The sequence below is a fragment of the Pieris brassicae genome, chromosome 4 (assembly GCF_905147105.1).
Source record: "Pieris brassicae chromosome 4, ilPieBrab1.1, whole genome shotgun sequence".
Lineage (NCBI taxonomy): Eukaryota > Metazoa > Arthropoda > Insecta > Lepidoptera > Pieridae > Pieris > Pieris brassicae.
In genome coordinates this window covers 9,379,596-9,399,878 of record NC_059668.1, presented here as the reverse complement: position 1 = coordinate 9,399,878, position 20,283 = coordinate 9,379,596, and the positions used below count along the sequence as shown (strand labels likewise).

Below are 20,283 nucleotides of genomic sequence, written 5' to 3'. Positions count from 1 at the left end.
TTTTTCGGTTATCATACAGCATTGTTTTCTGCAACTAAAATTCAAAGTTCAAACTTATCAATACTCGTAAATTGTACTACTGGTGAAAGAGTTTTCTAGATCCATACTTTCGACAGCTTTTATGATATAGAAGCTTAATATTTTTTCCAGTTGGCGCTATCAAAATGCCAGAACACAGTGATCGGCATCAGCGGTCGTTTGAAGGGCATATCCGGAGGGGAGATGAAGCGGCTGTCATTCGCCAGTGAGGTGCTGACGGATCCACCTCTCATGTTCTGCGATGAACCAACATCAGGCCTGGACTCGTTCATGGCTCAGAATGTTATACAGGTATTTTATTAAGATAAACATTACTTATAGAGTTTATTGATTTATAAATTTACAACCAGCCAAGGCAATAGTTGTGTTTCTTATGTAGGATTAAACGTCGTTTTATAAATTCACAGTACAGTAGTGGAGACAGTATTAAACAGACATAAAAAAACCCACTCGCCATATTCAGCCCACATATATTTTTACAATAAATGTAAGGTCGCTCGTAGGCAACGGCCATCCAGAAAGTGGAATATTCTGGGCTTCTCTGGTATTAAAAAAGAGGTAACACACAAGTTGAACACGAAGACTACATCTTTTCGTTCAACACGCTGAAATATATAAGAATATCAAAGAACAATATAATAACATAATCTATATATAAATGAATTGCTGTTCGTTAGTCTCATTAAAACTCGAGAACGGCTGAACGGATTTATCTTATCTTAGTCTTGAAACGTTCTTGGAGGAACGTTTATGGAAGGTTTAAAAGGCGAGAAAAAATCTAATAATTTCCGGCAAACCCTAAAAACAGCTCTTTTCTATTTCCCATACAAACGTTTTCTAGAGTCAATTTGAACTTTATTGCTATTCAATAAAGTTCATATTAAATTACAAGTACTCACTGTTGTCTAAGCAATGTAGGTGTGTTTCTAACGTCAAAGAGTCTATTTGCACTTTATTATCGCTGCAAAAAGTTCAAATTCAATCATATCTATCAAAACAGTGAGCGTGTTTGCGTAGGAGGATTTTGTCGCGTTCCGAAACTCAACAAAAGTGTCAATATCGCGAACCCGACCAAATTGAATAGTCAAAAATTTTAATAGCTATAGATCATTAGTACTGATATATATTTTGGTTGGCTTCGCGATATTATTTATTTTATTTTAGTTTCGGCATGCGATGTTTTCACATCATTACATCTGTCAAACAAATCGCGTTAAAAAAGGGTTTAATTTTTGAATTATTAATTTAATATCACTATCTGTGCAAAATTATTTAAATACATATATATACCTACTAATAGGAAAATATCAAATATAAAAATATAGGGTCACAGAAGAGTGACCAAAGTTCGTGGAAGCGAAGATACTTTGGTCACCCGAGCTGAACCTCACACATCACCCTATCATCAGGGTGACGGTTCTGATCAGGAGAATTTTTTGCGCCGACTATAAAATTATTGGCTATTTAATACCTAATCCGCTGTTTTGCTAGTAATTTTTATGTTTTTGTAAAATTTATGCTCAACATAAATATTATATATTTTAGAAATGATAGCTTACAACATAATCTGTAGATATAGCATTATGTATGATGTGGTGAACATTAATAATACATAAATATCCTGACTTCAATGTACAGTTGTGACGAGCCTTTCCAAGGTTGTAATATAATTATCATTACCGAATTACCTGGACGTCCGTCGTCTACAACTGAGCGTTTTCACCACTATGTGGAACCAGCTGCCCACTGAAATATTTCCGAACAAATTCGATTTAGGGTCCTTCAAGAGCCTTCCTACGAAATTGAAAGGCTGGCAACGCACTCGAGAGCCCTCTGTTCTTAAGAATGTCCATGGGCGGTGGTATCACTTAACATCAGGTGAACCTCCAATGGACATTCTTTCTATCTGCGCAGTTAACATTCGATCGAACGGTGATGGAAAAGATCGTGAGGAAACTGTCTTACCTTTGCACAGGGGGCTGATCACCTACTTGGATATTAGATCGACAAATGATCATGAAACAGATACAGATATCTGAGGCCTAGACCTAAATTTCTCTGACTCTTTCTGATTTTTTTATTGATTATTAGTGTGAAATGTTAATTCAATTGTTAATACAATTATTTCAGGTGTTAAGCGGTCTTGCGAAGAAGGGCAAAACTGTGATCTGTACGATACATCAGCCGTCATCTGAGTTGTACGCGATGTTTGATAAACTCCTCATTATGGCAGATGGCAGAGTCGCCTTCCTCGGTTCTCCCGATCAGGCTACTGAGTTCTTTAAAGAGTACGTATTCTTTAATATATAACAGTCCCTTCATATCTCCAGAGATATCTGGAGAATAGACTCCATCTGGAGAGTGAGACTGATATATTTTTACACCTTTTTTCTTTAATTTTCTCCGAGAGTTCGACCTTTTGTCTTCACTTATTAATTAGCTAATATAGTGGCTATATCAAGCGTAATAGTAATGTAGTACGCGTAGACCAATGATTAAAAAAAATAGTATTATCTTTTCTAACTGGTCCACAGCTTAGGCGCAGCATGTCCCACCAACTACAACCCAGCAGATCACTACATCCAACTCCTGGCTGGAGTACCAGGCCGCGAGGAGACCACTCGTCACACCATCGATACCGTGTGTACCGCATTCGCCAAGTCAGAGATCGGATGCAAGATCGCCGCCGAGGCTGAAAATGCTATGTTTAATGAGGTATGAAGTTTATTTGAAAAGAATGGTACATTCCGATTGAATTATTATTAAAAAAACGCATAATCAGTCATCATAAAATTGCCATGCAAATGTCATATTAATTATGATATTGGCATAAACAAGACCATAGTTCTTAATATAGAGGTTCATAAATAAGGATTAAAGTTGGCGCCTGGTAGACCTTCCTAGCTCAACGTACCTACTAGTATATCGCAGTACAGCCGGGAAAGACCAAACTTTTTAAATTTGTTTTTATTGTCTATTTATTAATTTATAATGATTTTTATTATTGCTATGTAGGTTAAGCATGTAAATACTTATATCTGATTGTAATAACAACTTTATAAGACCATAATCATAATAAGTTATTTATAATTGTTGTCAAGACTTACAGTCCAAATCCTCTTTCACGCTATAAAGCATAATACAGTGACTCTATACTCGTGTACACTGCAGGGTCTGTGCATTTTATAGCGTTATAGAGAAAAGAAAAAGGTATACAACAGTCTACACGTGCTAGCAAACAAAAGAACGAATTTCTTAGAAAGTTCGTATGCATGATGCCGACAGTCGAAGTTTTGCGGGCTAAGATAATAAAGCGACAAAAGGGCGTGCACAGCTCCGCAGTTTTTACTAATTTTAGCAACTTAATATAGTACTTAATTACTCAATTGTCGTCATTGAGACCACTCTCAATCGTGTCATAGCAATACACCCACGTGTATTATAGAGTGTATCATTGTATGGAAGACAAGCTAAACCAACTAAAGCCAATTTATTTCGATGGGTTAGAGAGGTAAATCGAGGGACATGGAGTTTTTATCTAATAGGGGGGCTAACGAGCTATTTGTGGGCGTCATCGCAACACTTGGACACCCAATTTTAGAGGCCCTTTAAAAAAGTAAACAATAGGCGTAATTACTATACTACCCGGTCCAGAATATTCTGTGACGTACATCGGAAAACTCAGTCTTTTCAAAAATTCGACATGCCGCCTTTACGGTTCTAAACGCGGTACCGTACAACCAAAGGCAGACACTAAATTTAAATTTATAGAAATAAACTTGCGCTTCGAGCGGGATTCAAACCTGAAACCCTTTAGCTAGCGGACACCTTATAAGATCGGTAAAAAGCCCTTTTTATGATATTTAAGGCTCAGAAATTGCTGGATTTGGTTTGGTTTGCTTCGTTTATGATATTCATAGATTGTGTCTTTATACAGATCTTTTCTGAAATTACTTTTAAAGTTAATGTATATATATATATATATATATATATATATATATATATATATATATATACTGGTGAGAGTTTGTTTGTTGTGTTCGTACTAAAGAATATATGTTATCTAATAAGTACGCAATATATAATTTATTATTTTAATTGCCCTTGACGTGATTAGATTGAATGTCTAAGAGATATTTTTTCAAATATTGGTCAAATAGCTTGGGCATATGACATCCCTGGTCTTGAATTTTATTAAAAATTAACGATAAAACCATAAAGAATAAAAAGTATATTTTATAAAGAACAATTTATTAAAAGTTCAATTTTGTTCCAATGAATAAGAACTCCTCATTCCTTTTTCATAATAAAAAAATCATTAATGACTATAATTTATACAGTCAAAACCGTTAGAACACCGGTTATATTGACCAAAATCAAAGATCCCGGCCGGTAAAAGTATTAGGTACTTAATAACAACCTTGGCTGTTACGACTAAATATATAGTCCCTTTGATGTCATTATAACAGATTTTGACCGTTTTTAATAATAATAATCTATGGTACTGAGCAGCTAAGGAGATATTGATTTAAATTCTATTTTATAAAACGTGGGCCGTGCATACTACAGTAAAACCCGCTTAAGACGATTTCTCAGGGACCCAACCAAAAACGCGTCTTAAGCGAGAAAGCGTATTATACGGGATAGGAAAAATAAAACGAACTACATAATATTATGTACTATGTTCTAATTTTGATATATATAGGTATTAAATTATACATTTATGAATTATATTAAATACGTATTGTAATTATAATTACATTATTTAAAATAAACACTTATTTTGATTTGACAGAAAGATTTTGATGCATTAGCAATTAAAAGATTTTCAACATAATTCAACTTTTGCAGTGCATTTTCGCTTTGATCCAAAGTAGCCACATAGTGTCTTAAATCATTAACAGCTGATAAAGCCTGGGCGTTTGACAAAAACGCAGTCACATCACTCATCTTCGTCATCATCGTTATCACTTAGGGTATCGTTTTGTGTCTTATTCACATTCTGAATAAGATCTTCTACATTGTCATCAATGGAAGAATATCCAGGAAAACCCTGCAGTATCTCGGGTTCTTCACGTAAGGGCGGGAGGCCTTTCTGGGGGCTCGCGTTAGAGCGCTCGGTTAGACCTCTTGGCTCGAGCTTGGGCGTATTAAATGGGATGATGAATCGTATTAAGCATTAGGAAATATATGAAAATATGTCTCAAGTTGCAGAGACTGGCGTAAAGTGGCGTATTATGCGAGAAATTGTATTAAACGTGATCGTCTTAAACGGGTTCTACTGTATGTTATTTCCATACAAAATTGGCAACTATAGTAACGAATATCGACGACCACGTATTATAAGAGCGTTTCACTCTGTGTACAACCATATCATCAAATTGTTTTAAATCAACAGCGCAAAATCTCAAAAGGCTGGGCGGATTCAGCATGGTCAAACGCAGCTGCCTTCAGAGCTCGTCGGTCGCCATACAAGGCGTCCTGGTGCGCCCAGTTCAGAGCTGTTCTATGGCGGTCTTGGCTCTCAGTCACTAAGGAACCTATGCTTATCAAAGTGCGCTTCTTGCAGACCGTCGTAAGTGTTTATCGTATATGATTTTTAAACTTACCATTTATTTCAGACATGACGCATCTAAAAAAAACAATAATTTACTTGACTTAACTTAGGTTCCCCATGTGGGGCAGAGCTAGAGTCCAGCATAGAAAACCAGTCTTATCGGTCCTGGGCTCTCTCTATTTGTTTTATTAAATTTATCAATAGGCCTTGACTGGAGTAATCTCCCAGTTACACCAATCTTTGTAACAATTAGACCTCCCGAAATCTACATACATACCAAGAAGTAATATATTAATCTCATTAAACTTCATAATAATAATAAACACTTTTATTCACAAACAATATCACAGAACAGGTGGAAGAAACAGGAATAGTAGACAATACATTTATTTTAAAAGGGCGATCTTAGAGCCAAAACTATTTTATTTTTTATTTGAATGAATATTTTTAATAAAAATATAGTTTGTTTCTGTAAGTAACACAAGTGCCATATGAACAAGAAGACTAAAAGTATGTATCGTTTTGTTTTAATTATAAAATTATATAATACTAAAATTATTAATTACATTCAACGTGACCCGAGGATTCGATTTTCATCACAATAGTGGTTCAGTTCTACTTTGTCCGCTTTATAAAACCGATGCAACATATCGGAATGTTTTCATGAATTCACTGGAGGTTCACTGTCCAAGCATACTCATGCTATAGTCCTCACGTTTTATGAAAAATACTGATTGAAATAAACATTGTTTCATCTTACCTCACTAGACTCACTGTTTAGATTTTCAGTGATATGTCCACGCCATATACGTAACTATCTTTGTACGTCCACAACTCCAAAAAGCCTAGAAGTTGTACGTGCAAGCACATGCGAACTGTGTACATGTAGAGCTTTCCAGCTCTATAGACGGTCCTCGTACACATTGAACCTATAACAAGAAGGTTTTTTGTTAAGAAATTTAATGTTTTTATTTTCGTCAGTTATACCACATATATTTTTTATTTTGAACTCGCAATACTGTTAAGTTTGTCGCAACATGTACGTTCTGCTGAAGGTGATACCCTGAAACGCGCTAACGAAGGTATTCCAGTGGCTAAAGATGTCGCAGCCAGCTAGCGGAATAAGCCGTTTCAATAACAGCTTCTTAACTAAACAGCGCCGGTTAACTAACGGCCTGGCTTTGGGACTGCGATATATCGTTTCGTCCTTAGACACTAGCGCACTTCCCAACAAAAAGGCCCGTAGGAGATTCGGATAATCCAATCAGCGTAGCCAATGTCAAAATATAAAAACGCCCGCGTGTCAAAACAAAATCAAATTCAGATTCCGGTAAAAAAACGCCTTCACCGGGGAAGGCATGGGTTTCTTTGTACTTCGCTCACGCCAGTGAGTGAGCATCCTGCCCTTCACCACCCCGCGAGACCCAAGACTGGGTCTGAGCCTCGCAGGTGACATCCTCATGCGTTAGTTCTGGTTATGCTGGTCGAGGAAACTCCTTTTAGGTTGGAGGAACTATTCACCGCCACCAATCCTCCACGCTTTATTTGTACGTATTATGTAATAGTTCAAACTAATCTTTGTTGTTTTAGATGGTTTCAATTCTTATTGGATTGATATACTTCGGACAGAATTTGGATCAAGATGGAGTCATGAACATCAATGGCGCCATCTTCCTCTTCCTCACCAACATGACCTTCCAAAACATTTTTGCTGTTATCAACGTAAGTAGAACATAATAATAAAACAGAACTTAACATTTCGCTTCAGCATGTGACTTTGCTGAAGTCGTAAATTCGAACTTCGGCTGTCAATCAGTGGCATTTCTCTCTATGTGCGCATTTAACGCTCGTACTGTAAAGGAAAACATCGTTAGTAATGCCTTAGAATTTAGAATCGAGCGTGTGTCAAGTATAGCAGGATCCTGGATCACCTACTTGCCTATTAGAAAAAGCAGATTTCTGTATCTTGGAACAGATACAGAAATCTAAGAATCTAGACAAAATAAACACAAAATAAGAGTCTTAAACCTCACGAAAATATAAAAAAATCAAGACTTTCATCTTGTTTTCGGCCTCCCATCGATTCCCATTCCAGTATCCAATTTGAGTATAACACAGATTCAAATTCAAGTCTTGGAGCTAAGTTGTAAACATGCATCACAATGCATCCAGCGTAATCCTATTAGTATACCTCGTTATCTTTTCCCCTTCATCTCTTTTCGTCGGTATCTTGATAGTCTAGATAGTTTGATTTAAGGTTAGTCTTTTTTCATAAAAATAAGATTAATTGAGTCCCATTCTCTTTATTTCATTAATAATATAATAATCTGTTTCATAATTAAATTTTACCTACTCTTCGCTCAGCCCCAGATATCTTCAAATTTTTGTTTCTTAGTATTGTCTTTTGTTAACATGGCTTTTACACATTACCGTCGGTCTTTGTCGTCGTCACGTCAGTCACCGTGACCACGCACGCTGAAAAGCACGCGAAACATCGGAAAATTTAAAATTATGTAAATTATTTCATAAGTTTATAATAATAATACATAGCTTCAATCCGTTTAAAAAGTGTTTTCTTTGTTTCTTGATAGACATTTAGGTGATCAGCCTTAGGAGTCTAGTTGAGTTACTGGTATAATATGGTATATATAGGTGAAATCCAAATACATATAAATTATTGTATGCAGGTATTTTGTTCCGAACTACCGATATTCATCCGCGAGCACCATTCAGGGATGTACCGAGCAGACGTGTACTTCCTCTCGAAGACGCTCGCGGAGGCGCCGGTCTTCGCCACGATACCTTTGGTATTCACCACCGTGGCTTATTATATGATCGGGCTAAACCCATCCCCGGCGAGATTCTTTATTGCATCTGGTCTTGCAGCCCTCATCACCAATGTTGCAACGTCATTTGGTAAGTTTTTTTCCACATAATTATTTTACCTATAACATACTTTTACGTTACATTACTACTAATACGATCGAAATACATTATAATACGTACAACAATAATTCTACAACTAAAATACATATAAATAGTATATATGTATACCTAGATTTTAAAAGTAATAATACAAGCAGCTCCTGTGAACTCAGCCAATGTACATAGGTATAATAAATATATGTTAAATGTTCCGCGAAGCAAAATATATGATCGAAGCGAGTAGATGATCGCGTGCGGTTTTAGTACGCAGGTTATGACTCCCACATACCTCTCCGCACATGGGAGCCTCACGCCGTAGTGGCTGTGCATTTCCCCACGCTAAAATTGTTTTTAATAAAGCGGCGTGGGCTTCTATGAAGCTCATATATTTTAAATACAAGTGTGCTCGATTTATTTAAAAATAGCATTTTGGTCGTCCCCTTTTTCCTATATTCGCAACAATATCCTTATTCAACTCTCTTTCCCTTCATAGGTCATGCTAGCCTATGAAAATAATATTTTTTCTAATCGTTGATTTAACGACATTTTACCTTAGCAAGTAGCAATTTACTTTAATTTATTTTTGCATTTAATGGAAAACTCTAAAATGTTTACCGGAAACCATTCATTACTTTATTAAAAAAACCTTTTAATATAGTTAATTCGTAATGGAAGTAATTAAATAGCAGGGTTGATATATAACATAAAATATGTTTAAAATCATGAATGTTTTAAAGTAACACGTCTAGTTCGTCTAATCGAATGCTAATCCATGAAAATAATACCTATAAGACATGAAATCACAGCCAACTTTTTACTAGCCTTCGCAAAAGTTGCGAGTGCACTCATTATGCAATAATATATTAAAACACTGTATTTATAGTCTAATCAAAACATCAAAAATCAAGCTCTGTGAGAAATAATCATTGACGTCATACGAATCTATGATTTTTCCTATGGTACTGATTACATTAACATATAATTAAAGTATTATTTCATTACCAGCCAGTATTTTAATCGACATAGAATAATTTTGGACACGTATCTCGGCGTGGCGATCAGTCCATAGAACCTTGCCTTGTCTTCCAAGTGAAGATCAGACGAAAGGTCACCAACACATTGGACTGATCGGATCAAGTCTGCTGTAGGAGGTTCACTAAATAAGTGCAGCAGGATGACCTCTAATAGGCAACGATGGCGAAACGTCGTGAAGCGCATCATATCTGCCCCTTCTAATTCGATTACGACCGCTCCATCGAGAGTGTACCGGATAAGAAGGAGAAGATAATACTTAGACATTTCAGCTGTCTGATGATAAGATCTAAGACGATTCTACTTTACTTTAATTACATTAAATTACTGTAAAGACGCCATCAAGTTGCAGCTGCGTCAAAACCTTGCATTCAGTAGACCGCTGATCTTTTTTAAAAGATATATTTTATTTAAAATTAATATTTCATAAGTACTAATTTTTTGTCAATGTTTTTGAGACTTGGAGCTAAACAGTCCATCAGGAGTATTCGTGAGAATTCGCGTGGGTGTTTTTCTTTAGGATAATTAAATATGTCTCGTGACTGTATCTTTTTTAGTTGACAGAATGGCATATCACACTTGACGCGATCGTATATGAAATTGTAAGAAAATAGTTTTTATTCAAAACAGGTGTCTTTAACATTAATATATTTATTTTCTTCAAATTCCACGTTACATTAACTTACATATAATTTATTAGATCAAAATAATAACTGACTTATATCCACAATATAATTTCTCATATAATTTATTACTTTTTCTAAAACAAAGTGTATATAAACATGCTTGAATCTCCCTACCAAAAGCGATTTTTAGCTTAGAGATTTGACCATACAATGTAAATATTTAATGTAGCCGTTTTTCTATAACTCAATGTAAAATGGTTGTGTTACTTTTTCAATTATCAAACCCAGAATATTACACATTATATGTTAACAGAAATTATGTAAAACATACTTTTTTTAAAACATTACCCGGCATTCTTTGTCGAAGTGTTTTTCAGATCTCGTGTTATATACTACGAAAAAAATAGATAAAATAGTATTAGGTATTATATTTTGTGGCTAAGATTTTGTTATCAACCAGCATTATTTATTGATTACACAGTTTTTTTTAATTTACAAACTAATTATATTATAATTATAGAGATCTAAGTTGCCGCCTGGTAGATAGTACTGGTGGCGCCAGAGCTGGTACTTTTCTCGCTTAACCAATAAGTATCGTAATACAGCGAAGAAATGCTGCCAATGATAAGATACACTACCCAAGGGACCAAATTTCTTAAATTTGTTTTCTATTCATGAATTTTGAATTATTATTACGTATGTGTTGGAAATAAATAATAAAGTAATCATTGTGAAATATTGGAACACAGCTCATATAGTCGAGTTAAAAAACTAGGTTCGACTGACGTCAATACAATCCTATTTTAATATAGCATCCGGTGATTAAAATTGAATTATACAATTAAGTAACGATTGACGCCACCTTTGACAATCACTCAAATGAGAACTTGTTTTTGCTATTACCCCGTGAGAAGAAACAACCGATTACTATGGAACCGACCCGACAATTGCGTAATTACATTTAATTAATTATCGATTAATGTGTACCTTTAATGCTGGCAGCGTTAAAGGTATACTGCCACAGGGATCAATCATTTAAAATTTGTTTAAATATTTTATTATTATATAGGTTAAGAATATTGTAAATTCTGCATATAATAAGTAACATTAATGAATGTCTCATTATATAAAAATGCATACCTTCTAAACTCACCAATACATCTACGCATACGGATTCGCCTGTCTACCATATTCTTACAGCGAATTGTATCTTACTATCTACATACATACCATGCGCATGCGATGAGAACTTGGGGAAACCGATTATGGTTGGTAACACAGGCCAAAAATTTCGTGCCTTTTCATCAATCAGATGGACTGATCAAGTGAAAGACTCATCGTACTCAAAACTGTACAATGTCATAAGAGACCGGCTGGACAGAAACCGGTGGAAACAGATACTCCGCTCCAGATGCTTCGTTGCTGACCACGACGCTCAGACATGAGCTGCCGATTAAAGAGAGAGAATTCAGGTGTAATTCAGTTTATGGGTTTAATTCCCGTCTGTACCAAATACTTTTGGATACTTAAATATATTGGAAAATTACAATTGAAAAATTAATAAAGTGAAATACTTTGACAACGGATATCTCATCTTTAACTTACGCCATACAAGAATTAGACTAAAACACAAGCTAACTTTAATTTTACTATATTAAATTTTCCGTAAAAAAATTAGAATTAATCGAATCCGTTTATATTATTATTAAGGTAAATGTCAAGTTTTTTTATATAAAAGGATTTTATAATAAGGATTGATTTTTTTGCAGGTTATCTGATATCATGTGCCAGCAGTAGTGTAAGCATGGCCGCGTCTGTGGGTCCTCCCATCATCATACCATTCATGCTGTTTGGAGGTTTCTTCCTCAACTCAGGGTAAGTTTATAAGAAAGGTTTGGATTCAACTATTTTTCTCTAGATACCCATTTGTCCCTTTCGGAAGAACGCGATTTAGCCAAAACTCACCGTTATCCAGATTGAGTTTGATTAACAAACTTGGTCTATCCATAGTTGATCCGCTCACAGTTTGAAATCGATTTCCCTTACTTTTTATAATTTATCATTCGATGTTTCTTTTTCTTCGTATTGTGTATTGTGTTTGTCTTTGTCTCATTAAAATTTATTTTTAAATTTATATAGTAATATATCAGTGTGGCAAGCTTAGCTGTAAATACATTACAATATTCAAATGACTAAAATGATTTTTTTTTAATTGTGGTAATCAGACGGTTTTAACTGAACCTTGTTAACATCACAGCATAAACGCAATTTGATAGAAATACGACAGTTTTGGTAACATCATACTGAGGCGAATTTTAATGAAACTGGAAATATATATATATATATGGTTTTAGTATATTTTAAAGATATGATGGGGTAAACCGTATATAAAATGCCCTGGCACGGAGACGTCTTATAAATCGTGAATCACGTTTTTTATCTTAAAAAACTACCAAATTGTATCTTTTGTCTTGTGAACCGCTGTAACCTAGTACTCGAAGCGTCGAATTATGTAAATAATTAAACCATGTTGGTTCAAGAAGTTCTATTTAAGTTTCTGCATATTAGGGCAGCAAATTCATAAAGTAACAAATCTGTAATGTATTGAAGAACCGCTAACCGATAACTTTCTGATGTAATAACAAAAATATTCAAAACATCGAACCAAAAATACCTCAGGTTATTTTTGGCTGGCTATTTTGGTGCGTTCGTTGGCCTTATTTGGCCCATATGGGACACCTACCGTTAGGGTACCTGTCCTGACCGGTTTCAGGAGGTAAGGATTTAATTACTTCATATTTCAAAAAGCAATAACTACAGTTTTTGTCTTCACAAAATTATATCAAATATCTTGTCGATGTCAGAAGCCACAAATTTCCTTTATTTGTAATTGAAACGTTTGGAATTATACTGTGTCTGTGTGTCGTAGACAGTTATGTCTGTGTTCCTTTTCTGGACACTGTCTAAGGGCCATCGGAAATAAACAAATGCAGTCTGTTGTACCTGTACAACTTAGCGATAACTATTGCCTATACAGGGATTTTTGTAAGGTTTAGGGTTTTCTTGCGTTTTTTATACAATTATCGCGAGGATGCTTTAAAAGGCCGTCACGTTTTTACAATTATTTCTAAGGTTAAACTTTAAACTGTCCAATGATTTCCATGGCTTATACCACAGGTGACAACTTAATTATATTAAATAATTAAATTTTTACGTATATATTCTTAGATCTGTACCACCATACCTCGGATGGATATCCTATCTATCTTGGTTCCGGTACGGCAACGAGGCGCTACTTGTCAACCAATGGGCTGGTGTAGAGAGCATCGCCTGCACTCGTGAGAATTTCACCTGTCCAGCATCAGGAAAAGTTGTTCTGGACACTCTGAGTTTCTCTGAGGTAATCTACCCACATTTTTTGCGTTTAATCCTGGTCCTATAAAACCGCTAATAAAAGCATAAAATTGCAGTGTTGCAAAAGTCTATGGACCTTGTTCATTAAAAATATTTACACAGCGTAACTGCCATTTAACAGAAAAAGCTGTTTAAAAGACGTTTAGGCAACAACACATTTTACGCTACTTAATAAATTTCAGTCGAACTCGCAATATGGCCTCAAAACACCCAGTGAGAGAGCGATCCCACACGGATTATGTTACGCCAATCAAACTATTTAGAACCTTGCTAGAAGTTATAGATCATTGTCATGTAATGCTTTCAAGTTGATTAAATATTTATTTGACAACAATTATAAATACTGACCTTATTATTATGAAATTTAATATGATATTTGCATACCTATTTTATATGGCTGATTGTGCGGATTTTTTATAATTACCAATATATGGAATCTATTACTACAGGCTACAGCGTCGTTTAATTATGGGGTGTAAATTAGTTTCCGGTGACATTTCATCGATTGACGTAGATCAATTTAATAATTCAAACGCTGGCTTAATGTTCTAGCTCAATCAATTAACACGGAATTTACCGATTTAGGAGGAAATTTATCAATGAAACGTTTTAGCGATGTTTTAATGTTAGTTTTTAACATATAAATTATAGTAGACGTCATATTACTTTGATCTGTGACGTTAATATTTTATGACATTAATATCAAGTAATTTATGGTTTATTTATTGCATATTTTAGAAGTATTTCCAATTTTTATTTTAAGCTTGATTTTAACGTTAATCTTGGTTAATTTTGGTATTCATAAAGTATTACGTTATTAAATGATTATTAACTGGTTATTTAACACTAAATGACAAGCTAACATATAAATAAATATAATAACAATATTAATACATATGACGATGGCAAAATTGGAAGAGGCCATCTCCCGGGCAGGGGCCGCTTCAAAAAAATTATCTATTTTTGGAAAATGTATGTCAATAAAAGTTTGATGAATAAAGGTTATTATTCTAGACATCATACATGAAGCAAAAAAAATAAAAATAAATTTACCTTAATTATTATTTCAGGATGACTTCAACATGGATGTAGTGAATATGGTGCTGCTCTTCATAGGTTTTCGATTCCTTGCGTACTTAGCGCTTTTGTGGCGCACGCGCAGAGGGAAATAACTACCGACATCTAGCCGTTAAGCAATACATAAACCAGCAGGGTTACTCCGTAACATTACGCGATATCAATAATGCATTTTTGTAATTCCAAGTTTGTTGTTGAACTACATGAAATCTAAATCAGTGTCGGTTTTACAGAGTAGCCCTGCGATTGAGAAAATGCCCCAGAATTAATTCTCCAGTTAGAAATATTGTGGAGTTTTTCAATATAGGTGTGGATTGATTCTGGTATTACGATTCACTTAACGCTCAAGAGAACAAAAAATAGTTAATTGATCTAAATAAATTCAATAGACAAAAAATGTTTTTAAAAGGAATAATTTCTAATTTAAGAATATTAGTTGTGTAAACATCATTATTAGCAGATTATATGGACAGTGTGTTTGTTTTAATAGCTGTGTATGACGTTTAATGTTTTTTTAACAGGTCTAACCGCAGATAGTTACAACGAATGTGTAATAAAATACATTATATAAACCATATCTCTTTTATTCGTATGGTTCTCTACTTAAAACGATTTTACATTTAGTCAAAACGGGTGCCAAGCAGGAATTTCTCTTAGAATCCATGTTATATTGTAAAATAAGCGAGAAATAGAATGTGCCTTGTTACTTTTAAAGTTTTGTGATTTTACGTATATATTGTGCGTAAAACAACAAAATCAAGTTAAAATATTCATGAGCTGAACTTCTCGAGCAATTGATTATTTAAGGTATTTTTTAAAAGGTGAGGATTTTTTTTATATGTTATGAAACATATTGGAATAAAATCCAGCATTAGTATGACGAAGCACCAGGAACCTCAATTCTTCAACACTTTATTATTAACGTACTTGTATTGTATGTATCAAATTATTTACCAGGAAACGAAAAAATTTCAACACATACATATTTATTACGTAATATATAATTTTGACTATTATTAATATAATTTTGCAGTTTTGTACATGAATCTTGTGTCTTGTATTTACAGAATTAAATTTGCCTTTGATTCAATTCAAAAAAATACATTCCATTAACTATATCTGTAATCATTTGTTACTATTTTATTAAAATATTTTAATTATACCGATCTTTTATTAACATAACCTTTATGTTTATTTGTTTTACAAAAATATTTGCCTTAAGTGGCGCGTGGCCGGAATTTCTTGTCGAAAATTTTTTATTTGCCATTTTAATTAAATACATATTTTTTTAATTCTGCCATTTAGTCTGCTAATAAATCACATTCTTAATTGATCGTTTAAAGTATATTTTGTAGATGAATTAAGATTAAAGATTGTAAAAACAACAATTACGCTCTTTCGAAACTAAATTTTGCTAAATGGATCCCTATTATTATATAGATACGATATTCGTTACGGTAAATTGGTTAGCACTGACGAAAGATTTTTTTAGGTTAGTTACACACACACTCGTTAAAATACACTATTAAATGGAATTTTAATGAATTAATCTTATGTTAGCTGTTTATTCGTTTAAATGACAATACTACAGTAAAACAAAAAAAAAATATACACACAGGTGCTTTCTATCTCTCTTCAATCGGCAGCTCATGTCTGAGAGACGTGGTCAGGAAGGATGCGTCAGCGGACTATCTGTTTCCATCGGTTTCTGTCCAGCGCCTCTCTTAGGACCGTATACAGTTTTGAGGACTATGATGGGTCCATCTGGTTGGTGAACCACGATCAGTTTTTCCAATTTCTCATTGCATCTGCTTGTATGGCTGATATAAGATACAATTCGGTGTCGGCATATTGTAGAAGGCAGGCGCAGCGATCCAAAACAAAGCGTGTTCTGTCGATCATGTAATTGCTCACGCTAGAAAGAGATTCCATGGTCAAAAATTTGTAATTCTTCATGTTTACCACTTCTTTCAATCTACAAGTGTACATAAATTATTTATAGTCCGAGAACACTTTTGTTTTTTGTCTTGTTGTTAAAAAAACTTATAAAAACAGATTTAATTTGCTATTAACAAAACAGTTTATAAAACGTTTACGGACTCAATAACTATTTTCGATTCCCACGGTTAATTTATTTTTCCCAGAATTCCGGAAGTACCACATTGAACAATTTTATTATATTTATATTAAATAAGCTGTAATTAGTTGTATCGAACTTAATTACATTGGAATCTATTAGGTTTGCATTAGGTTTTTGCGCATTGTAATGGTTAGGGGTAAAGAAGCTCACGGATGCCTTCAGTTTTTCTAATAATATATTTATTACGAAATAAATTGATACACTTGTATAAAAGAAATGAAAAAACAAATATGTATTTTGATGTATTGTACCATAGTCTCACATGTAACATAAAATTACGTACATGACAGCAAGTATAAGTCACCGAAGGCATAATAATTTTATCTATTAAAATAGAGATCAGCAGCTGAGTTTCATCATGTCGAGCCAGAATACGAAATTGTACCCGTATCACACGACGAGCGATATCAACTGTGTCAGATTTTTTCCGGGCACCGTTACTGTCTGGAACCAGCTGCCTTAGAAGTATTTCCGAACCAATTCGGCTTAGGGTGCTTCAAGAAGAGAACCACTTCCTTAAATACCGGAAACGCACTAGCGAGCCCTTTGGCAATAAGAGTGTGAATGGTTTGTAATCATAAATACATACACATATATGATTTAATATAACAAACCAATCAACTATAGTACGCTAAGGCCATTGTCCTTTGCTCGTGACTTAATAAAGCCTCACATTCTTGAAGTTAAGAAATTATCAGAGCTTTTAAGATACTGTATCACCAGACGCTTTAAAATTTTAACAAAGTTTAAGCTATATTTAATAAGATTAAATGAACTGTCAAAACGACAACGTTTCGTTTATAATTTGTTAATTTAGTTCATCGAGGCCATTATCATTTATACTCGATACTAGTTGACTAAATTTCGGTAGGAAAGTTCGCTTGTTATAGTAGGAAAAACACTTCTATGCATGAATTTTCGCATAGACACAATATATGACAACGTCTTGATGCGACTAGAGATCTCGGTGATATGGGGTTGGGAAGGCCTTGACGTTTATACCTGGAGCAAATCAGGAGGTAGGTAGAGAAGCTATGTTTAAAGTACACATAACCGACGAGCATGGATGCCACGAAAGTGGGTAAGGTATGCTAAGACTATAGCAAGAGATCCGTGGTACTCCTTCGCGATAATACCACCAATATACCACCACTTAATTTGTTGCCTTGTTTTAGACACTAAAACAAATGCGATGAAAATAAAAATACGCCTAATGTTTTGATGGAAAGTTTGTTTTGTTTAATTAGAGTAACTATGTAGATTTCACCATTAATATCACCTGGGTTACAATGTACTAAAGTGACAGTTATGTAAATATAGACAACTATGGCGCGATTAGATAAAACTACACGTGTGTTTCCATTTCTTCTTCACAACTAAAAAGATAAATATAGTTTATTTTAAAACACAAACACAAATGAAAATTTTAGGTACAACCAGCCTTCATCGTAACTCAGAGTGTAGCTGGGCTCAAAGATGTTACAGGCTCATCTGAGGTTAAGTGATACCGCTGCCCACTCTCAATGCCAGTGTCATGTCGTGTTCCGAAACGTATAAGGTCACCGATCACAATCCAACGAAGCTATGGTGCGTTTCTTTAAGATTTGTCCGGCAACGACGAATCGTGTCGCGTACACTAGAGAAGATTTTCACAATGTAAAACGTGACTACCATAGTTTGGACAAGAATTACTTTTAACATTTGGTTATATTTGCAATTGAAATACATAGAGATTGATTCATATATTTCTTTTATCAGACTTTGTAACATTTCCCTAAAACTGTTGATCACTGGAACCAAAAACCAAATTCGGTCGACACATACCTAATCAAAATATACTAGTAACCACGTTGTTCAAGTGTTACTACAAAATGTATTTGTTGAAAGCGTTTTACGTTTTGACGTTTTTTAATATTATTTTATTTAGTTTTACGATTCAATTAAATTAGTCTACATACAGCCACACTTGGAGTACTCTGTTTTTATTCAATTGTATTATTTCGTGTTTAATAAGCCATTTATTTAATTCGATATCCACGAGTTATGTAACCTAACATTAGTTAAGTTACATATTTTAGTAAATAATTAGGCGCGTAAACAAAATGTATACAAAACCTCGCACACTTGAAGCCAATATGAGCCCTTTAGTTTTTACCACACACAGAAATTGTAAATTGTCGTTTCCGAAAATGTTCAATAAAATAAACATACTTAGATTTACGAAAAAAAAACTCATGTTTTAAACAATTAAAGTTAAAGTTACCCAGCTTCAAACAAAGTGTTTTATCTGAACATATCCATAGAACCATCGCCACCAAATTTTTTTTTCGATATTTTTTCCGAACTATCAAATAGCTGTCACATTGCTGTTGTGTTTAAACAATTTCTGATTAGCTGTTGATTAAAGACCGAATCTCTTATTACCGGGTGCTAACCAGCTTCTTATTGACAGCATAAGTAAATAGACACCGTTTTTTTATAACTACCTAATATTTAGAGAAACCCGCAAAATCCTATATATCTGAAAACATACATATATAAACTCAAAGGAACATTTGTCAACGTGTTCACAATGTTATCAATTCATTGATGGTACTATACCATCTTTGTCAAGAGTTTCCGTCCCACTCTTCAATACATTTGAGGGTTGTCAACCTGAAATTCTGTTATAATGCCTATTGTTATGGAATTAACGTAATCTTTTAATGTATAATAAAACGCCGTAATTCTCTTCAAGGGTTTATGTTACAATAACCAGCGAGGAAGTTAATTACATTAAAAAGACGCAAATTGCGCGGAAAAACAGTCTGATAAATGTACAAAATACTGTAACTAATTACTTCATTTCACACAGTGAATAACACTTTATCACTTGTCTTCACAATTCGCATTTTTATATCTTTGATGTTAATCTCTTGAAATCGCACTAAAACGGAATTTCACAAGTTTTTTTAATAGCATCTCGCTTTTAGCATTAAGGGCCTTTACAGCTCAGCTCGCACTGTTTTGGCGAGCATAGCTACAACATAATGGGCGTTTTCCGGCGTCTAGCGCAAGAGTGTCCCCTGCGAGACTTGGACCTCGGCTTGAAATTTTGCTTAATACAAATCTAAAACTTTAGATTTCCGAGATTTAGAGGGAGGCAAAAAGGGATATATGTTAGGATTTTAATTGTCATTAAAGTATTAAAAGTGTCAAAAATTTATACAAATTATAAATTGAATACTTCGATACATTATTCGACGCGATTTCTAATGGTATTGTGACTAAAGCAATATAAGTTCGTGTTTCAACATTATCTAAATATCTTGTAAAAATAGCATATATTGTCGTTCTACTCTCGCTGCATGGCTATTTGCTTCATCTTCGTGACGCTAATATTATTATCTTTGCGTTTCATCCTAAATAAGTTTTACTTCAAAAATAAAAAGTCTGGGTTCTGTTTCGTATTTTTTTAGATAATAGGAATCAGC

The 20,283-nt window shown here is 34.2% G+C and overlaps 1 protein-coding gene across 1 annotated transcript in view; it reads left to right on the top strand.

Annotated features, from left to right (window-relative positions):
• Positions 1 to 15,830, top strand: part of LOC123708987 (protein white) — a 41,513-nt gene extending 25,683 nt beyond the window's left edge. The window contains exons 5-13 of the mRNA XM_045660049.1: positions 151 to 330; positions 2,170 to 2,327; positions 2,574 to 2,754; positions 5,438 to 5,614; positions 7,187 to 7,318; positions 8,284 to 8,512; positions 11,949 to 12,054; positions 13,408 to 13,579; positions 14,664 to 15,830. Coding sequence (XP_045516005.1) covers positions 151 to 330; positions 2,170 to 2,327; positions 2,574 to 2,754; positions 5,438 to 5,614; positions 7,187 to 7,318; positions 8,284 to 8,512; positions 11,949 to 12,054; positions 13,408 to 13,579; positions 14,664 to 14,765 — 1,437 coding nt within the window. The 3' untranslated portion in view covers positions 14,766 to 15,830. The remainder of the gene's footprint in view (positions 1 to 150; positions 331 to 2,169; positions 2,328 to 2,573; positions 2,755 to 5,437; positions 5,615 to 7,186; positions 7,319 to 8,283; positions 8,513 to 11,948; positions 12,055 to 13,407; positions 13,580 to 14,663) is intronic.
• The last annotated feature ends 4,453 nt before the right edge of the window (positions 15,831 to 20,283 follow it).